General features: G+C 45.7%; 1 protein-coding gene across 1 annotated transcript in view; it reads right to left on the bottom strand.

Annotated features, from left to right (window-relative positions):
- The window catches only part of MAPKAPK3 (MAPK activated protein kinase 3), a 72,431-nt gene extending 64,137 nt beyond the window's left edge, over nt 1–8,294 (bottom strand). The window contains exon 1 of the mRNA XM_073591623.1: nt 7,938–8,294. Within this exon, the coding sequence (XP_073447724.1) occupies nt 7,938–8,129 (192 nt within the window). The 5' untranslated portion in view covers nt 8,130–8,294. The remainder of the gene's footprint in view (nt 1–7,937) is intronic.
- Nucleotides 8,295–18,270: the final 9,976 nt, after the last annotated feature.

The following is an 18,270-nucleotide window of genomic DNA, read 5'->3' as shown; positions in this document are numbered from 1 at the left end:
GCAGAAAATAAAAACCGCAGAGGTGATATAAATATACAAATACCATCAAAAGAAAGCCCTATTTGTGGGGACAAAAGGACGTCAATTTTGTTTGGGTGCAACGTCGCACGACTGCGCAATTGTCAGCTAAAGCGACGCAGTGCTGAATCGCAAAAAAGTGCTCCGGTCAGGAAGGGGGTAAAATCTTCCGAGCCTGAAGTAGTTAATATCTTTAGCCAATCAGCTTATCCCTTTTGTGTCGGAGTCACTCTGCATTCCTGAATCTTTTTTAGATTGAGTTGAGGAGGAGACGGAGTCGGGTCTGGTGACGGAGGGAGTGGACTGGAGGAAGTACAGGAGGACTTATTAGAAAAGCGAGCCTAGGATTATTATTCTTTATTTCCTACGAAAAGTACGAATCAAATAAAAAGGCAAATCTCACAAAAGTAACAATTACTAAATTACAAAAATTATTATCTAACAAAATTACAAATTTCGAATCAAAGAAAATTAGACTTTAACTGAATTACGAATCATTTCGTATCAACTAAAATTAAACTGTTACGAAAATACGAACGAGTCCGAATATGAAAACTCGCGTCTTACGAAATTCAGAATCATTGCGAATCAACGGAAACGTAAAGGAACAAAATATATTGTTGTGCGCATGTCTAATGTGCATGTCTGGATACGTGTCTTTTTGCGTGTTAACTGGTGTCGGGTTAAGGCGACTCATTCAAATAAATAGTTTGGGTGTTCATTTTCGACGACTGATTTAAAAAAATTTTAGTCGACTAACTTATTACCATTTTAGTCGACTAAAATATGACAAAAAGAAAAAACAACTGAGATGACTAAAATAGGACTAAAATGCCATTTTAGCCAAGACTAAGACTAAAACTAAATTGAAATTTGATGTCAAAATGAACACTGGTCTGTAGTGCATGTTCACACCTCAATACCATAAATAATAACTTGTTCAATTTTTAACTCCAGCCGTATATAATGAGTTTGGAAATTGTAGAGAAATGCTTAAATAATGCATTACAATTGAACTACACCCATTAGATTTTAGATGATTAAAGTGAGTTTTAGTCGACTAAAATCATTTTAGTTGACTAAAATGTCCTGGAGATTTAGTCGACCAAATACGACTAAAACTAAAACAATTGCAGAAGACTAAAATGGGGCTAAAACTAAAATGCCATTTTAGTCCTAAGACTAAGACTAAAACTAAATCGAAATTTGCTGCCAAAATGAGCACTGGTGGCTAGGCACCATTTTTGGCAATGCAGCACACCATAACGCATGGTGGAGCATTACACTGCAATACGGTGCAGGCAGTGCCGGGACAAGGTCACCTAGAGCTCAGGGCAAACACGCAAAACTGCGCCCCCCCCCAAGATGTATAAGCATTATATGTCAGCAAAAAACCTACCCCCCCCCAAAAAAAATTGGGCACTAATCTGCATGATTACCCCCTAAGAATGAATTCCCCCTCCTCCCAGTGCAAATCCTATTACCTACCGAAATCCCCCCTCCCCCAAAAAATCGCCCCCCCCCAGCACAAATCCCCCTCCTAGCAAAATTCCCCTCTAAGTACAGAGTCTCCCCCACCTCTACTCCAAATCCTCATCCTAGCACAAATATCATCCCCCCATCCCCCCTCCTAGCACAAACACCCCCCCAATCATCCCTACTAGCACAAATGCCCCCCCCCCCAAAAAAAAAATTCTCCCCAAAAAATAATACCTCTTCTAGCACAACCCCCCCCCCCCCCCAATCGACCCTCCTAGCACAAATTCCCTCCCCCTCTATCATATCACTTCTTCCATTACAACCCCCCTAAATCGACCCTCCTAGCACAAATTCCTTCCCTCCTATACCATAACACCTCTTCTAGCACAACCTCCCCATCCCCCCAAATCTACCCTCCTAGCACAAATCCCTTCCCCCCATCCCCCTCTAGCATAACACCTCTTCTAGCACAACCCCCCCCCCCCCAATCGACCCTCCTAGCACAAATCCCCTTCCCCTCTGCCAGATCACCTCTTCTATAACAACCCCCCTAAATCGACCCTCCTAGCACAAATTCCTTCCCCCTCTACTATAACACCTCTTCTAGCACAACCTCCCCTCCCCCCCAAATCTACCCTCCTAGCACAAGCACAAATCCCTCCCCCCCTCCCCCTCCCCCCTCTAGCATAACACCTCTTCTAGCACAACCCCCCACCCCCCCAAATCGACCCTCCTGGCACAAATCCCCTCCCCCTCTGCCAGATCACCTCTTCTATCACAACCCCCATAAATCGACCCTCCTAGCACAAATTCCTTACCCCCTCTACCATATCACCTCTTCTAGCACAAATACACTCACCCCCAAATTGACCCTCCTAGCACAAATCCCTCCACCCGTTACCATATCCCCTCTTCTAGCACAACTACCCCCCTCACCCCCAAATCGACCCTCCTAGCACAAATCCCTTCCCCCCTCTACCATATCACCTCTTCTAGCACAACCACCCCCCTCACCCCCAAATCGACCCTCCTAGCACAAATCTCTTCCCCCCTCTACCATATCACCTCTTCTAGCACAACCACCCCCCTCACCCCCAAATTGACCCTCCTAGCACAAATCCCTTCCCCCCTCTACCATATCACCTCTTCCAGCACAACCCCTCCCCCCTAAAAATGCAGCTCAATCATGCATTTTTACTGCCCCGGTCACATGTCTAAACTTGGCCTGTCACTGACAACTCAGCTATCATTAACCAGGAAGTAGAAGGAGGGGCTTCCAATGATGTCAGGATTGTGCAGCCAATCACAGTGCAGCATGATCGGGATCCCCTTTTACTGGCCTCAGGTGTTACAGCCCATTTAAAGTGCCAGTTACTGGGGGTTTCACATGTTGGGTTGCATTGGACACCCATTCATTTTCAATTAGTCAGTCTCTGAAGCTGGCCATACACATGGGCATGAAAAACTGATCGTAATAAAACAAAATTGAACGAAACGCGTCGGAAACTTCATTGACCATCATCAGATTTTTCTACAGGGTTTGATGACGATTTCCATCCCATCTCCTTGCGTTCAATCGAAACCATTTAAATTCTGCACTCCATTGCTCAGGATTTCAGCGTGATCAGCGGTAGAACGTGGCCACGCGTATGAGCAACTTAAAGCTGCCCACCTCTTCATGGTGGATTGAAATTACCATTTTATGTCTTCAATTGCATTGCAAAAAAAAAAAGGAACCGAAAGCTCGATTGCTCAATCAAATTGTCAAAGTGTATGGCCAGTGTGGCTAACTGGTCTTATCTCAGCATCCGTTTGTCAGGTTTTAGATTCAGTTTTAGACAAAGAATCCACAAACCATGAAAATATGGGACAGCAAGCGTGTAAAAAAAGTTAGAATGACTCATAAAAAATTATTTTTAAGGCCAACGTGACAGTAATGACTCTCTCAAACATGTCCTCGCTGGAAGGACGTTGTAAGGTGAGAACGCGGCACCTCCGGAATGTGGGAGTGACGAGATAAGACGGCGCACTCTGGACTGTCTGAACGTGACAAGAGGGATCCATGTTTGGCTTTTACAATGACCCCTTCCCTGGGTAAAAAATATTTACCAACTGACACTACTGCTTCCTGAACTTGTCAAAGCCACAGGAATTGCGCAAAGCAGACGTTTCGCCACATTCGCCTCCGGCGAGAAGAGGCGGCGAGGAGTCTTTGTCTGACTTTTTATGAACTGAGCTCTCCGAGCGAGGCGGTTCATAATGGCTGTGCACACCACACGTGCATTACATGCGACTCTTACCAAGAAAGGAGGTGTATCTATCTATATATGCAGTATATATATATATATATATATATATATATATATATATATATATATATATATATAGTAAATATTTATATAAATAACACCACATAACAAACTACAAACTCCAGCACTTCCAGTGAATCAAAGCAGATATCACCATTGCCGAGTAGTCGCTGTGTAAATTTCAGCTATTCTGGTGATTTCTCAATATGAATCTGTGAGGGGGAAGGTCCACATGATGAACTACAAATTCCAGCATCTCCAGAAACTAAATTAAAGCAGATATTACCATTACCGGGTAATCGGTTGTGTAAATTTCAGCTATTATTGTCACTTTTCAATATGATTCTATGAGCAGGAAGGTCCACATGATGAACTACAAATTCCAGCATCTCCAGAGACTAAATTAAAACAGATATCATCTTTACTGAGTAAACGGCTGTGTAAATTTCAGTTATTATGGTCACTTTTCAATATGTTTCTGTGAGGGGGAAGGTCCACATAATGAACCACAAATTCCAGCATCTCCAGAGATGAAATTAAAACAGATATCATCTTTACCAAGTAATCCACTGTGTAAATTTCAGCTACTATGGTCACTTTTCAATATGATTCTATGCGTGGGAAGGTCCGCATGACAAACTACAAATTTCAGCATTTCCAGTGACTAGATCAAAACAGATATCACCCTTTGACGAGTAATCGCTGTGTAAATTTCAGCTATTCTGGTAATTTCTCAATATGAATCTGTGAGGGGGAAGGTCCACGTGATGAACTACAAATCTAGCATCTGAAGGGACTAAATTAAAGCAGATATCGCCTTTACCGAGTAATCAGCTGTGTAAATTTCAGCGATTATGGTTACTTTTCAATATGATTCTATGGGGTTTATTTACTAAAGGAAAATCGTTGCTCCAGAGCTTAGTAAATGAGGAAAAGCTCTGCTGAATTCCATCATCCAATCATATGCAAGCAAAAAGGCAGTTTTTTAAAATTTTCCTTGCATGTGATTGGGTATTCATTGCAAAGTGAAGCTTTACCTCATTTACTAAGCTCTGGAGAGTGCAATTGTACTTTGCAAAGTGCACAGTCTATTTGTCTTTAGTAAATCAACCCCTAAGAGTGGGAAGGTCCACATGATAAACTACGAATTCCATAATTTTCAGTGACTAAATCAAAACAGATGTCGCCTTTACCCAGTAATCAGCAGTGTAAATTTCAGCTATTCTGGTCATTACTCAATTTGAATCTGTGAGTGGGAAGGTCCACATGATGAACTACAAATTTCAGCATCTCCAGGGACTAAATGAAAGCTGATATCGCCTTTGCCGAGTAATCAGCTGTGTAAAATTTAGGTATTCTGCTCATTTCTCATTGAATCTTTCTCTCTCTGAGAGTATGGAGTCGGAAGCTCGCAGATAATTATTCAAAAATGGCCGCACCCAGAGGGAATTTCGCATAACATTGTATCATTAATCTCAGCCACTGACGGCGCCCGAAAAAATGTTCCTTTAACAGGCGAACTGCTGCTGGTCCACATACTCTTCTTATGCAAAGTAAATCCTTTTAGACGAGCTTGCTGGACCTTCCAACTCGCAGATTCATTGAGTAATGACCAGAATATCTGAAATTTACACAGCTGATCACTCGACAAAGGTGATATCTGTTTTGATTTAGTCTGTGGAGGTGCTGGAGTTTGTAGTTCATCATGTGGCCCTATCCACTCAGAGAATCATATTAAGTAATGACCAGAATAGCTGACATTTACACAGCTGATTACCTGGCAAAGGCAATATCTGTTTTAATTTAGTCCCTGGAGTTGCTGGGATTCGTAGTTCGTCATGTGGACCGGACCTTCCCACTCAAAGAATCATACTGTCACTGTGTTAATAAGTTAAAAAGGGAGAAATTTTGATTGGATGCTTATTGCTACATATTTGCAACAATTGTTACCGATAAATGTAACACATTTAAAAATACACGGCAAAGGCAATCTCTATTTTGATTTAGTCCCTGGTGGTGTTGGAATTTGTAGTTCATCATGTGGACCTTCCCACTCAGAATCATACCTGAGAAATTACCAGAATAGCTAAAATTTACACAGCCGATTACTCGGTAAAGATGATATCTGTTTTGATTTAGTCACTGGAGGTGCTGAAGTTTGTAGTTCATCATGTGGACCTTCCCACTCAAAGAATCATACTGACTAATGAGCAGAATAGCTGAAATGTACACAACCGATTACTCTGAAAAGGCAATATCTATTTTGATTTAGTCCCTGGAGATCTTGGAATTTGTGGTTGGGTGTGTGGACCTTCCCACTCAGAACCATATTGAGAAATGAACAGAATAGCTGAAATTTTACACAGCTGATTACTCAGTAATGGCAAAATTTCTTTTAATTTAGTCCCTGGAGGTGCTGGAATTTGTAGTTTGTCATGTGGACCTTCCCACTCAGAATCACATAGAGAAATTAGCAGAATAGCTGAAATTTACACAGCCGATTACTCAGTAAAGATTATTTCTGTTTTGCTTTAGTCACTAGAGGTGCTGGAATTTGTAGTTTGTCACGTGGACCTTCCCACTCACAGATTTATACTGTTACTATGTTAATAATTACAAGAGATAAATAAACAACCATTTTTATTGGATGCTCATACTACATATAGGCAACGATTGTTACTGATAAATATAATACATTTAGAAAATACGAAGATATCCAAGGCCAAAACCTTGTTTAGAGTCTTTGGATGAAGTGTGGACTGCTGTCAATGTCTCCACTGAGGAGATTCACTCCTCTATCGATCCTGGTGTAACTGGCACAGGAAGTGATGGGAAATCTGAAATTTTACAGTTGTCACCGGAACAGGAATAGAGAGAAATCTTCTAATGGGGACACCTATCTAAGATGGGATGTAGATGGAATTTCTCTCACTTCCTGGGACAGGAGGTGAAGATGAAGCTCCTTAAAGGGACACAGACAACAACACATTCAACCCTCTTTTGGTCTTGGTGTCACCGGGACAGGAAGTGATGGGAAATCAGAAATTTTACAGTTGTCACTGGAACAGCAAAAGAGGGAAATCTTCTGATGGGGACACCTATCTAAGATGGGATGTGGATGGGATTTCTCTCACTTCCTGGGACAGGAGGTGAAGATGAATCTCCTTAAAGGGACACAGACAGCAAAACATTCAACCCTCTTTTGGTCTTGGTGTCACCGGGACAGGAAGTGATGGGAAATCGGAAATTTTACAGTTGTCACCGGAACAGGAATAGAGAGAAATCTTCTAATGGGGACACCTATCTAAGATGGGATGTGGATGGGATTTCTCTCACTTCCTCGGACAGGAGGTGAAGACGAATCTCCTTAAAGGGACACAGACAACAAAACATTCAACCCTCTTTTGGTCCTGGTGTCACCTGGACAGGAAGTGATGGGAAATCGGAAATTTTACAGTTGTCACCGGAACAGGAAAAGAGGGAAATCTTCTGATGGGGACACCTATCTAAGATGGAATGTGGATGGGATTTCTCTCACTTCCTGGGACAGGAGGTGAAGATGAATCTCCTTAAAGGGACACAGACAACAAAACATTCAACCCTCTTTTGGTCTTGGTGTCACCGGGACAGGAAGTGATGGGAAATCGGAAATTTTACAGTTGTCACCGGAACAGGAAAAGAGGGAAATCATCTGATGGGGACACCTATCTAAGACAGGATGGGATTTCTCTCACTTCCTGGGACAGGAGGTGAAGGTGAAGCTCCTTAAAGGGACACAGACAACAAAACATTCCTTGTTCTATCCAAAGCTGAAGCTCAAAATGTTTTGAGATACACTATAAGGGCTGGCAGAGCATAACAAGCCTTGTAGTTCCCCAACATCTGAAGGGATCCACAACTACAACAGGTCAGATGACTGAGCAGATCCCCAGGTGGTTGGGTTGGCACCCCATGCCCGGCTGTGCCAAATTGGCACAAAAGTGCCAAGGCTTCCCTGTGACCCCAGAAATATGGGCAGATACCTGTGCCCACCACTGTCCTGGCAGATAGAATACCCTTCCCAGAAGCCCCCCCCATCCCTGCGAATCCTCCGCCATTTACCGGCGTCTATTATTCTGCCGCATGTCTCACCTTCAGAGCGCACTTCAGCCCGCTGTCCCTGCGGTAACACTCCAGCACTTTGCCGTTGATGCCCAGGCCCAGCACCTGCTTGGATACCTTGTAGTCATCGGTGATGGCATGGCGTTTTATATCGAACTTCAAGGGCTGCGTCGGCGGGCACTCGCTGGCCGGCTCCAGCACGTTGGCATTCTCCTCCTCCATGGCGGCGCCCTCCCACCACCCACCTCCCCGTCAAGGCTCAACGGCAGCGGCCACCAGCCTCATGGCAACGGCTCCCAGGCTGAAGTCCAGGTGACGGTGACACCAGCTCTCCACAGTGGATCGGCTCAGAGGGAGGGAGGGGGGAAGGAGAGGAGGAGGGGCGGGGACGCCATAGGCCCGAGGAACAGCCTTCTCTTTAACCCCTTCTCCGCCGCCTTCCTCCTCCCCGCCGGCCGCGTCTTCTTTTCTTGCTCTACATTTTTTACAGCGAGAGCCAATAAAATGTTAACAGTGACACAAGATGTAACAATGTTTACGTTATGTAACAAAGCGATTCGCTCCCATCGCGTTCCCTCGTAGTGCGTCTGCGGCGAAACGTGAAACGATACGACGGATTTCTTCTCTTTCCGTAAATGCGATTCCCAGTCGCATTTTCTTCTTCCATCCGCCTGATATTCTACATGACAAAAAACACCAAAATGTAACAAAAGATTACAATGTATCTAAACCAAAAAAACAACAACGTAAAAGATTACAACGTATCGGATTTGGTGGCACAACGCGGTCCCAATCCACAGACATTGCTGCATTCCGGATGCGTTTCTGCATTTTTAATGTGTTCCAGTGCGTTTTTTATGCATTTTTGATGCGTTCCAGTGCTTTTTAAAATATATTTTTGACGCTTCCCCGTGAGTTTTTTCCCCTCTTTTTTTTCCTTTAGCTGCTTTCACAATGCTCCACTGAAAAAGGCATCAAAAGCGCATATGCGTTTTTGCTGCATTTCCGGTGCGTTTTGTGGGTGCCCATTACCCAGCATGCACCTGTGACATTTGGACATGTGACTCAAAAAAACGCATTAGTGTGCACTGAGGGTTGGTTTATAACGCAATTTTTGCGTTACTGATGTGTTTCTGCATTTTTTATGCGTTCCAGAGCATTTATTCCCCTCACAAAAAGTAACAAAGGAATACAATGTATCTAAACCCAAAAATAACAACGTAAAAGATTAAAATGTATCGGATTTAGTGGCCCGAATTGTGGCTTCCACCACAATTTCTGCTTTCCCGATGTGTTTCTGCATTTTTAATGCATTGTGGTGCGTTTTTATGCATTTTGATGCATTCGCATTGCTACATTGAAAAAAGGCATCAAAAGCGCATATACATTTTTGTTGCGTTTTTTGCTGCATTTCCAGTGCCTTTTTTGGGTGCCCATTGCCCAGCATGCACCTGTGAAATTTGGACACCGCACCAAAAACGCAACACATTTTTTTACAAAGAGACAATAAAATGTTAACAGCGACACAGAACAATGTTTATGTAACGTAACAAAGCGATCCGCCCCCATCGCAGGGCGTTCGCGGCAAAACGTGAAACGATACAACGTATTTCTTCTCTTTTCGTAAATGTGATTCCCAGTCGCCTTGTCTGAGTTCTTCTTCTGTCCGCCTGATTTTCTAAATTGACAAAAAAAACATCAAAATATAACAAAGGAATACAATGTATCCAAACCCCAAAACAACAACGTAAAAGATTACAAGGTATCGGATTTGGTGGTCCAATGCGGTCCCAATCCACAGACGAGGCGATATGTCCCATCGCTTCAGTGTGCGCCAATGTGCTGCGTTGATTGTGCAATGAGGGTTGGTCCATAACGCAATTTCTGCGTTCCGGATGTGTTTCTGCATTTTTAATGTGTTCCAGTACGGTTTTTATGCATTTTTGATGCGTTCCAGCGCTTTTTAAAATATATTTTTGATGCGTTCCCGTGAGTTTTTTCCCCTCTTTTTTTTTTCTTCAGCTGCTTTCACACTGCTCTGCTGAAAAAAAAGCATCAAAAGCGCAAATACGTTTTTCGCCGCGTTTTTGCTGCATTTCCAGTGCGTTTTGTGGGTGCCCATTACCCAGCATGCACCTGTGAAATTTGGACATGTGACTCAAAAAACCAAACGCAACACATTTTTTACAGAGAGCCAATAAAATGTTAACAGCGACACAGAACAATGTTTATGTTATGTAACAAAGCGATCCGCCCCCATCGCGTTCCCCTGTAGATCGTCCGGTGGATTTCTTCTCTCTCCGTAAATGCGATTCCCAGTCGCCTCGTCTGAGTTCTTCTTCCATCCGCCTGATTTTCAAAATGACAAAAAAAAAACACCAAAATGTAACAAAGGAATACAATGTATCCAAAACCAAAAACAACAAAAAAGATTACAAGGTATCGGATTTGGTGGTCCAATGCGGTCCCAATCCACAGACGAGGCGATATGTCCGATCGCTTCAGTGCGCACCAATGTGCCGTGTTGATGTGCAGGGAGGGTTGGTTTATAACGCAATTTCTGCGTTCCGGATGCGTTTCTGCATTTTTGATGCGTTCCAGTGCATTTCCCCTCATAAAAAGTAACAAAGGAATACAATGTATCAAAACCCAAAAATAACAATGTAAAAGATTACAACGTATCAGATTTGGTGGCCCAAATTGTGGCTTACACCACAATTTCTGTGCTCCCGATGTGTTTCTGCATTTTTAATGCATTCTGCTGCGTTTTTATGCATTTTGATGCATTTTTTTCTCCTTCTTTTTTTTCTTCAGCTGCTTTCGCACTGCTACACTGAAAAGAGGCATCAAAAGCGCATATACATTTTTGTTGCATTTCCAGTGCCTTTTTTGGGTGCCCATTACCCAGCATGCACCTGCGAAATTTGGACATGTGACCCAAAAAAAACGCATTGGTGTGCACTGAGGGTTGGTTTTCTAACTAAATTTCTGTGTTCCGGGTGCGTTTCTGCAATTTTGATGCGTTCCAGTGCATTTATTCCCCTCACAAAACGTAGCAAAGGAATACAATGTATCTAAACCCAAAAATAACAACGTAAAAGATTAAAATGTATCGGATTTGGTGGCCCGAATTGTGGCTTACACCACAATTTCTGCTTTCCCGATGTGTTTCTGCATTTTTAATACATTGTGGTGCGTTTTTATGCATTTTGATGCATTCGCACTGCTACATTGAAAAAAGGCATCAAAAGCACATTTGTTGCATTTTTGCTGCATTTCCAGTGCCTTTTTTGGGTGCCCATTACCCAGCATGCACCTGTGAAATTTGGACATGTGTGACTGCAAAAAATCGCATTGGTGTGCACTGAGGGTTGGTTCATAAAGCGTTTCTGCATTTTTGATGCGTTCCAGTGCATTTTGTATGTATTTTTGATGCATCCCAGTGCATTTTTCCCCTCTTCCCCTCTGCGGAAACGCATATGATGCGTTTCTGCATTTTTGATGTGTTCCAGTGCATTTTGTATGTATTTTTGATGCATCCCAGTGCATTTTTCCCCTCTTCCCCTCTGCGGAAACGCATATGATGTGTTTTACATTTTAATCTGCCTAACAACAAAAACATCTTCCCTTTTAAAGAAAAAAAAATACATATAAAATGCATAACAAGAAAAAAAAACCACGTGAAAAATGTGTGTGCAAAAATGCAAAACGCACTACAGAAAGGGATCAAAAGCAAACTGCATAGGTGTGAACCAGGCCTCAAAGGGAAACATTTTTATTGCGTTTTTTTTTTTTTTTTAGCTAGGTAAAAACACAGCAAAAACGCATCAGTGTGAAAGGGGCCTTCGTCTCAATTGAGGACATGTGCGTTTCAGTGCCTTTTTGATGCGTTTTGCCAGGTTCCAGATATATTCCATACAGAAAACAATGCAGCATGTTCTACTTTTGTTGACTGCACTGGAACGCACTGCACTGGTGTGAACCAGGCCCACTGGAATACAGGAAAACACTGTCCGTGCGTTTTTGATGGAGGATAAAAACGCACTGGATTGCATCTGGTGTGACGCCCTGAAGGTTATGTTGAATTATTTTGCGGCGCGTTCCGACACACTTTAACGCATTGCAATGCTGCACCGTGCATAGAATTCAATAGAGTATAAAGTCAAAGAGGAACTTCAGTCCTCCTTACCTTTGTATCTCCCCCTGGCGCTACCATCTATGTACATATGGAGACCAGACCAATCACCCGCCACAAGGAGAGAGAGAGAGCAGCGCTGTGGGAGGGGCTCTGCAGGCTCCACCCACTACAGAAAACCACAGGAGGGGGCGGAGACAAGACCAGTCACCCTGCACAAGGAGAGAGAGCAGAGCTGTGGGAGGGGACCAGTAGGCTCCACCCACTACAGAAAACTACAGGAGGGGGCGGAGACAAGACCAATCTCCCTGCACAAGGAGAGAAAGAGAGCAGAGCCGTGGGAGGGGACCAGTAGGCTCCACCCACTACAGAAAATCACAGGAGGGGGCGGAGACAAGACCAGTCTCCCTGCACAAGGGGAGAGAGCAGCAGTGATCGGTCTTTATTACAGGAAGTCTCACACTGGATTTCTGCACAGATCTGGAGGGAATACACAAAGATCTCCGAGATTCAGGAAGAAGACACATGAGGAATGGATTGATATTTGTTCAGCTGGAATGATTGCGCTGTGTGTACAGAAGTCATAAATCGGAAGGGAAACATAAGACAGGAAACGTCTAAAAATATAACCACAAGGAGAATATTGTACAGAGTTGTACAATGGAGTATACAGGAAACACACGCTGACAACCATACAGGAAACAATGTATGAGAACTCCACTCGTCTGACATTCATTTTCACATCTCTCTTGGTCTCACAATATAACCGCACTGTCACCTAGAGCTGAAATCCTCCCCTCCCCCTTCCTCATCCACACGATAATGAGATTCTTAAATACAATCTTTCCATTTCCATGACATACTTTATATTACTCACAGTGATGTCATCACTGGGTCTCTGCAATTCTCTATGCAATGCAGGCAGATTATGGCGGGTGGGAGGGGCCTGTACACGGCTTCCTGAAAACATCCCAGCACTCGGCCTCAGTACTCCTCCCAAGAGCCCTCAGCCCTGATGCTAGCAGTGTGGGAGGAGTTATGCAAAAATCAAAATGCCTTCATAGGCGGGGGCAGTCGTGATGCTGAGCCTTTCTGATTGGAAATCCAATGAATGAAAGGGGCGGGACCAGGGACGGGCAGGCTGGGGGGGAATGGGTGTCCAGTCTGCGGCTCTCCAGCTGTTGTTGAACTACAAGTCCCATCATGCCTCTGCCTCTGGGAGTCATGCTTGTACCGGCCAGCCTTGCAATGCCTCATGGGACTTGTAGTTCCGCAACAGCTGGAGGGCCACAGGTGGGACGTCCTCCAGCCAGGAAATGGGGGCGGGGCTCTATCTGACTTGCTGCGGCTTCTAATGCACATGGTGAGAAGCTCACAGTGTGCAGTGAAATCAGAGGAAGAAGTCTCAGTCCAGGAGAGGGGGGGAGGCTGGGGGTCAAACTCTTCCTGCCGGATGACCCTACTGACTACGGGATCCTCACTCCTCTAACAGTCATACACATGTGCAAGAATTTAAAAATAACTCGGGCCACGCCTCCTCCTGCCAGCACCGTCAGTGGTCGAGGTGGGCACAGACACAACACAGCGCCCTCTGGCTCTCAGTGATTGTAATTGCTGATCTTTTCAGACGCCAAAAAAAGTGCTTTGTGCAAGAGACTCAGTGAGACATTGCAGGCTGGGGCCCCACGTGTGGCCCCAACAGAACGCAGCATTAGGGCCGCTGATAGAGCAGTAGAGCCAGCCCTCCTGTACTGGGCCCGGGGCCCCATCACTTCAAAAGGGGGGGGGGGGGCAGGCACCTGCTCAGCTGTACTCTTTATGCAGATACCAATCCTCTTGTGCCTTCCCTGCAACGCTGCCGACAGGGGATTGGTTCTAGTACATGCACCCCCTTCCATCTGCTGACCGGGCCCCCCCTGGGTGCCCCTTCGCCCCCCCCCCCCCCCCGCAGCGCTTCCAGCTGATCTCCTCTCCTGCCGGAAGCTGCTGCGGCCACACGGGGGGGGGGGATGTTTCAGGATGGAGAGTGGGGGAAGGGGCCGGTAAATATATCATTTATTGACCCCTTCCTTCCCTGAATTAATACTGTGAGTGATCGGCACCAATCACTCCTGTGTCCATTCATCACTGAAGCATCATAAACTGTGTTTGCTATGCTTCAGTTTGTGAATGAGCAGGAAGCCTCAGAGCGCTTCCAATTCATCCATCTTTGCAACTGAAGGAATGATAAATGATTGAAGCTGTAGATCTGCACGCTGTATACTGTACATCGACGTCCGGGGAAGTCTGTGAGTCATAAGTGAGGGAAAGGACAGGGTGGTGGCATCATGAGACGGGTCCAGGGATGGTGACACAATGTTTGGGGACACTCCCATCCAGGGCTGTGCCAGCGCACACAAGTACAACGAGGCCTCCATGGCCCAGAAATCCTAAATTATCATTATGGGTTCTATAAATAAACGTACAGATTATATAAGAGGTCCAGACAAGTGGAGAATACAGCGTGACTACCGACCTACTAAACACAAAACGTCATTGCAGCTTACCAATCATTGGATGTGGCGGCTGCATTCATTTTCTTATCCTTTTTAGGCTCCCCCCCCCATTTTTTTTTCACCTGGTGATCTGACCAGTAACACAACCTCCTGGATTAGAGCACCCCCCCCCCCCACTCTGGATGAAGTAGCACAGGGGGCATAGCAGACAGCAGCATCGTCAGTCTGGGGGGGTGGGGGGAGTGTAAAATGGACTAGCAGATTTAAATACACTAAAATAATTGAAGTCAAACTCCAGTTCATACTTTATAATCATTTACAGGATTTTTTTTTTCTCTTTTTGGGATAACAGATCATTTTCTATCAAATACTTATACAGTGGCGGCTGGTGCTCAAAATTTTTGGGAGGTGCGCAAACAAACTGAAAAATTTGGAAAAAAAAAACCCCAATCAATTGCTGCCTCACTGCACCGTAAATCGCAGCCACTGTGCCCATCAAACGCAGCCACTGTGCCATCAAATACAGCCACTGTGCCATCAAACGCAGCCACCATGCCCATCAATTGCCGCCACTGTGCCCATCAATTGCTCCCACTGTGCCCCATCAAACGAAGCCACTGTGCCATATCAAAACGCTGCCGGTGTGCCCCCCGCCAGCCCACCGCCTGCACTTACTTGTCTTGGTGGGACAGCTCCTCGATGTTTTCTCCCGTCCTCTCTTCCCTACGCCTGGCGTCCAATTACAGCGCCTGTCGTTTCAGCCAATCAGGTGACGGGTAACAGATATTTATTCGCTTTTCTAATACAGCTGAGTGATCTGCGTGCGCCCAGCATGGCGCTCACTGGTCACCTTTTTTGACTCCACTAAAGCCTTTGGCTCTAATCAGGTGCTTCAAAATCACCCCCCCACCTCTGTAATTCAGGCGCCCGGTGCCCAAAAAGGGTCCGGGTGCCTGAATAGGAGGTGGCAGTGGTGGCCATAGATAGATTCATGTAATGCATGAATCTATCTTTTGGTGATAGAGGGGGGTGGCAGGAGAGAGGGGGCGGCGCCCGTGTGCCCTTAATACACGGGCCGCCACTGTACTTACCGTAATTTTCCTTTCCTGATGGACTCCATGGCAGTCTATGTGTGGGTTAACACCGCCTCCTCTCCAATGCTATAGGACCCCACTACCATAAACTCGACCGATGGGTGGGAACTCCGTCTGCCATGGAGTCCATCAGGAAAGGAAAATTACGGTAAGTATTTGATAGAAAATTTTCCATTTTTCTGGCAGACTCCATGACAGCCTACGTGTGGGAAGTAACTAGCCACACCACACGGGAGGGAATGCTGATCAAAAGAAATTTCATTTGCTATGTCAACCGACAGGATTCTTCTTAAACCAAAGTTCACAGATGATAGAGGAGCAGGTTCTATTCAATAATGTGACATAAAGGTATTAATGGAGGCCCACGAAGCCACATGTCAGGCTGCTGCCCAGGAAGCCACCGTACCCCTGGTGGAATGAGCCGTCACCGCCTCTGGAGGAGCCAAGCCCTTAGCCCTATAAGCCTGCTGGATGGATTGGATGATCCAGGCCGCGATCGTTCTGGTCGAAGCTCGCTGTCCTTTGTTACACCCAGAGTGCAGGATAAACAGATAGTCAGAACGTCTAAAGGAGGAAGTAACTTGTAGGTATTCCTTCAGTATTTCCCCTACATCCAGAGGGGAAGCTTCAGTGGACCTTGGGGCCCTGAATGTAGGCAGGACAATTTCTTGGTTCTCATGGAACACTGATGTAACTTTCGGGTTTGAGACAAGCATAGGGATGAGGACCACCTGGTCCGGAAAGTAAGTCAGGAATGGTTCTTTATGACCTAAGGACCCGATCTCAGAGACCCTTTTGGCCGAAGTGATGGCTACTAGGAAGGCGACTTTTGCAGAAAGGTCATTGATAGAAAGTGGAGCGGATCCCGCGGTACTGAGTCCAGTCAGCGAGTCGAGAACAAGAGGAAGATCCCACTTGGGGAATCTTGGCCTTCTTTGGGGCCTGAGTCCTGCCACCCCATGGAAGAACTGCCGGATTAGAGGGTGAATGGCCCGTGATGTCCCGGAGAAGGCCAACAGGGCTGAGACTCAGACCATGAGGGAGCTTATGGATAGAGACAGATCTAGGCTAGATCGAAGGAAGCCGAGGATATCTTTGATTCCTGGATCTCTGAATGATCTACCCTTAGAGGATGAGAATTCAATGAACTTGGTCCATATTCTTCCGTAGACCTTATTCGTGCTTGCCTTTCTCAATCTCGTGAGGGTGGAAATCACTGTTGATGCATACCCGAGAGTTTCCAGCCTCTCCCTCTCAAGAACCAGACCATCAGTCTCAGTAATGCCAGGCAAGGGTGCAGGACTGCCCCCTGAGAAAGAAGGTCCAGTCTGAGAGGAAGAGGGACCGGGTCCCGGAAGCTGAGATCAGGAGGGGAAACCATGACCTGTTCGGCCAGTAAGGCGCTATCACCACTACCTCGACCACTTCCGATTGGAGTTCTACAAGTACCTGAGGATGATCGGGAATGGGAGAAAGGCATATGCTCTGCTGAAGCTCCACCGATCTGTCAGGGCATCTATTCCAAAAGCCTGGCTGCAATGGGCCCGATCTTGACGTTGCAGGGGGATGCAAATAGGTCTACTTTGAGATCCACTCCCAAGGACAGGATCCACTCGAACATATCCACATGAAGGGACCACTCGTTGTCTAATTGTGTGTGAGACAGGAAGTCCGCTTGAACGTTCTGAACTTCGGGAACGAAGACTGCCGAGATATTGGCCAGGTTTTTCTGGCCCCATGACATGATGGGCTCGACTTCTTGGAGCAAGTTGGAGCTTCGACTGCCCCCTTGACTCTTCACATAGGAGACCGCAGTGGTGTTGTCCATTCTCATTAAAACGAATTCCCCTTTCAGGAGATGACTGAAGGTTTGAAGGGCATACCAGGCTGACCATAGTTCCAGGACGTTCAAGCCCGGGTTGTGAAGACGGGCATCCCACCTGCCTTGTGCAAGCTCTGATCTGCAGAGGGATACCCATTCAGCACCACTGGCATTGGCCATGACCGTGACCCATGAGACGGGGGCGATGGAGTGGCATGTAAGCAGATTCCTGCGCTGAAGCCACCAGAAGAGGCTGTTCCTCATCACTGATGTTATGTGAATGGATTGATCGTTGTCTCCTGAGTTCCATTGCTCGAGAAACCCTATTCAGAAAGGACGTAACCTCCACAGAGACCATTAGACCATGGGGTTTGTAGAGACCATCGTGCTGATAATTTTTAGGCACTGTGAGGCCCTCAGGTGTCAAAGCCCATGCTATTCTCACTTGTATGACTGGGATCTTCTCCACTGGCAGAGAGATGGTACTTTCCACAGTGTCGAACTGGACCCCTAGGTATACCAGGCACTGAACTGGTTCCGGATGGCTTTTCTCTAAGTTTAAGAGCCAACCAAATTCGATCAGTGTGATGATAACCTGTTCCCTGTGGATCAACAGCTGCTCATTGTCTTTGGATAGTAGCAGGAGGTCATCGAAATAGTGGTACAAACGAATCCCTTTTGTTCTGATGAGGGCCACCATGGCCAGAAGAACTTTTGAAAAGACTCGGGGTGAGGTTGTCAGCCCGAAAGGGAGGCAGGTGAACTGTAGATGTTCTTGCCCGACCCTGAACCTGAGGTATTTGCAGAATCAATTGAG

Source organism: Aquarana catesbeiana, linkage group LG07 (assembly GCF_042186555.1).
Source record: "Aquarana catesbeiana isolate 2022-GZ linkage group LG07, ASM4218655v1, whole genome shotgun sequence".
NCBI lineage: Eukaryota > Metazoa > Chordata > Amphibia > Anura > Ranidae > Aquarana > Aquarana catesbeiana.
This window is presented reverse-complemented; position numbering and strand designations above follow the sequence as displayed.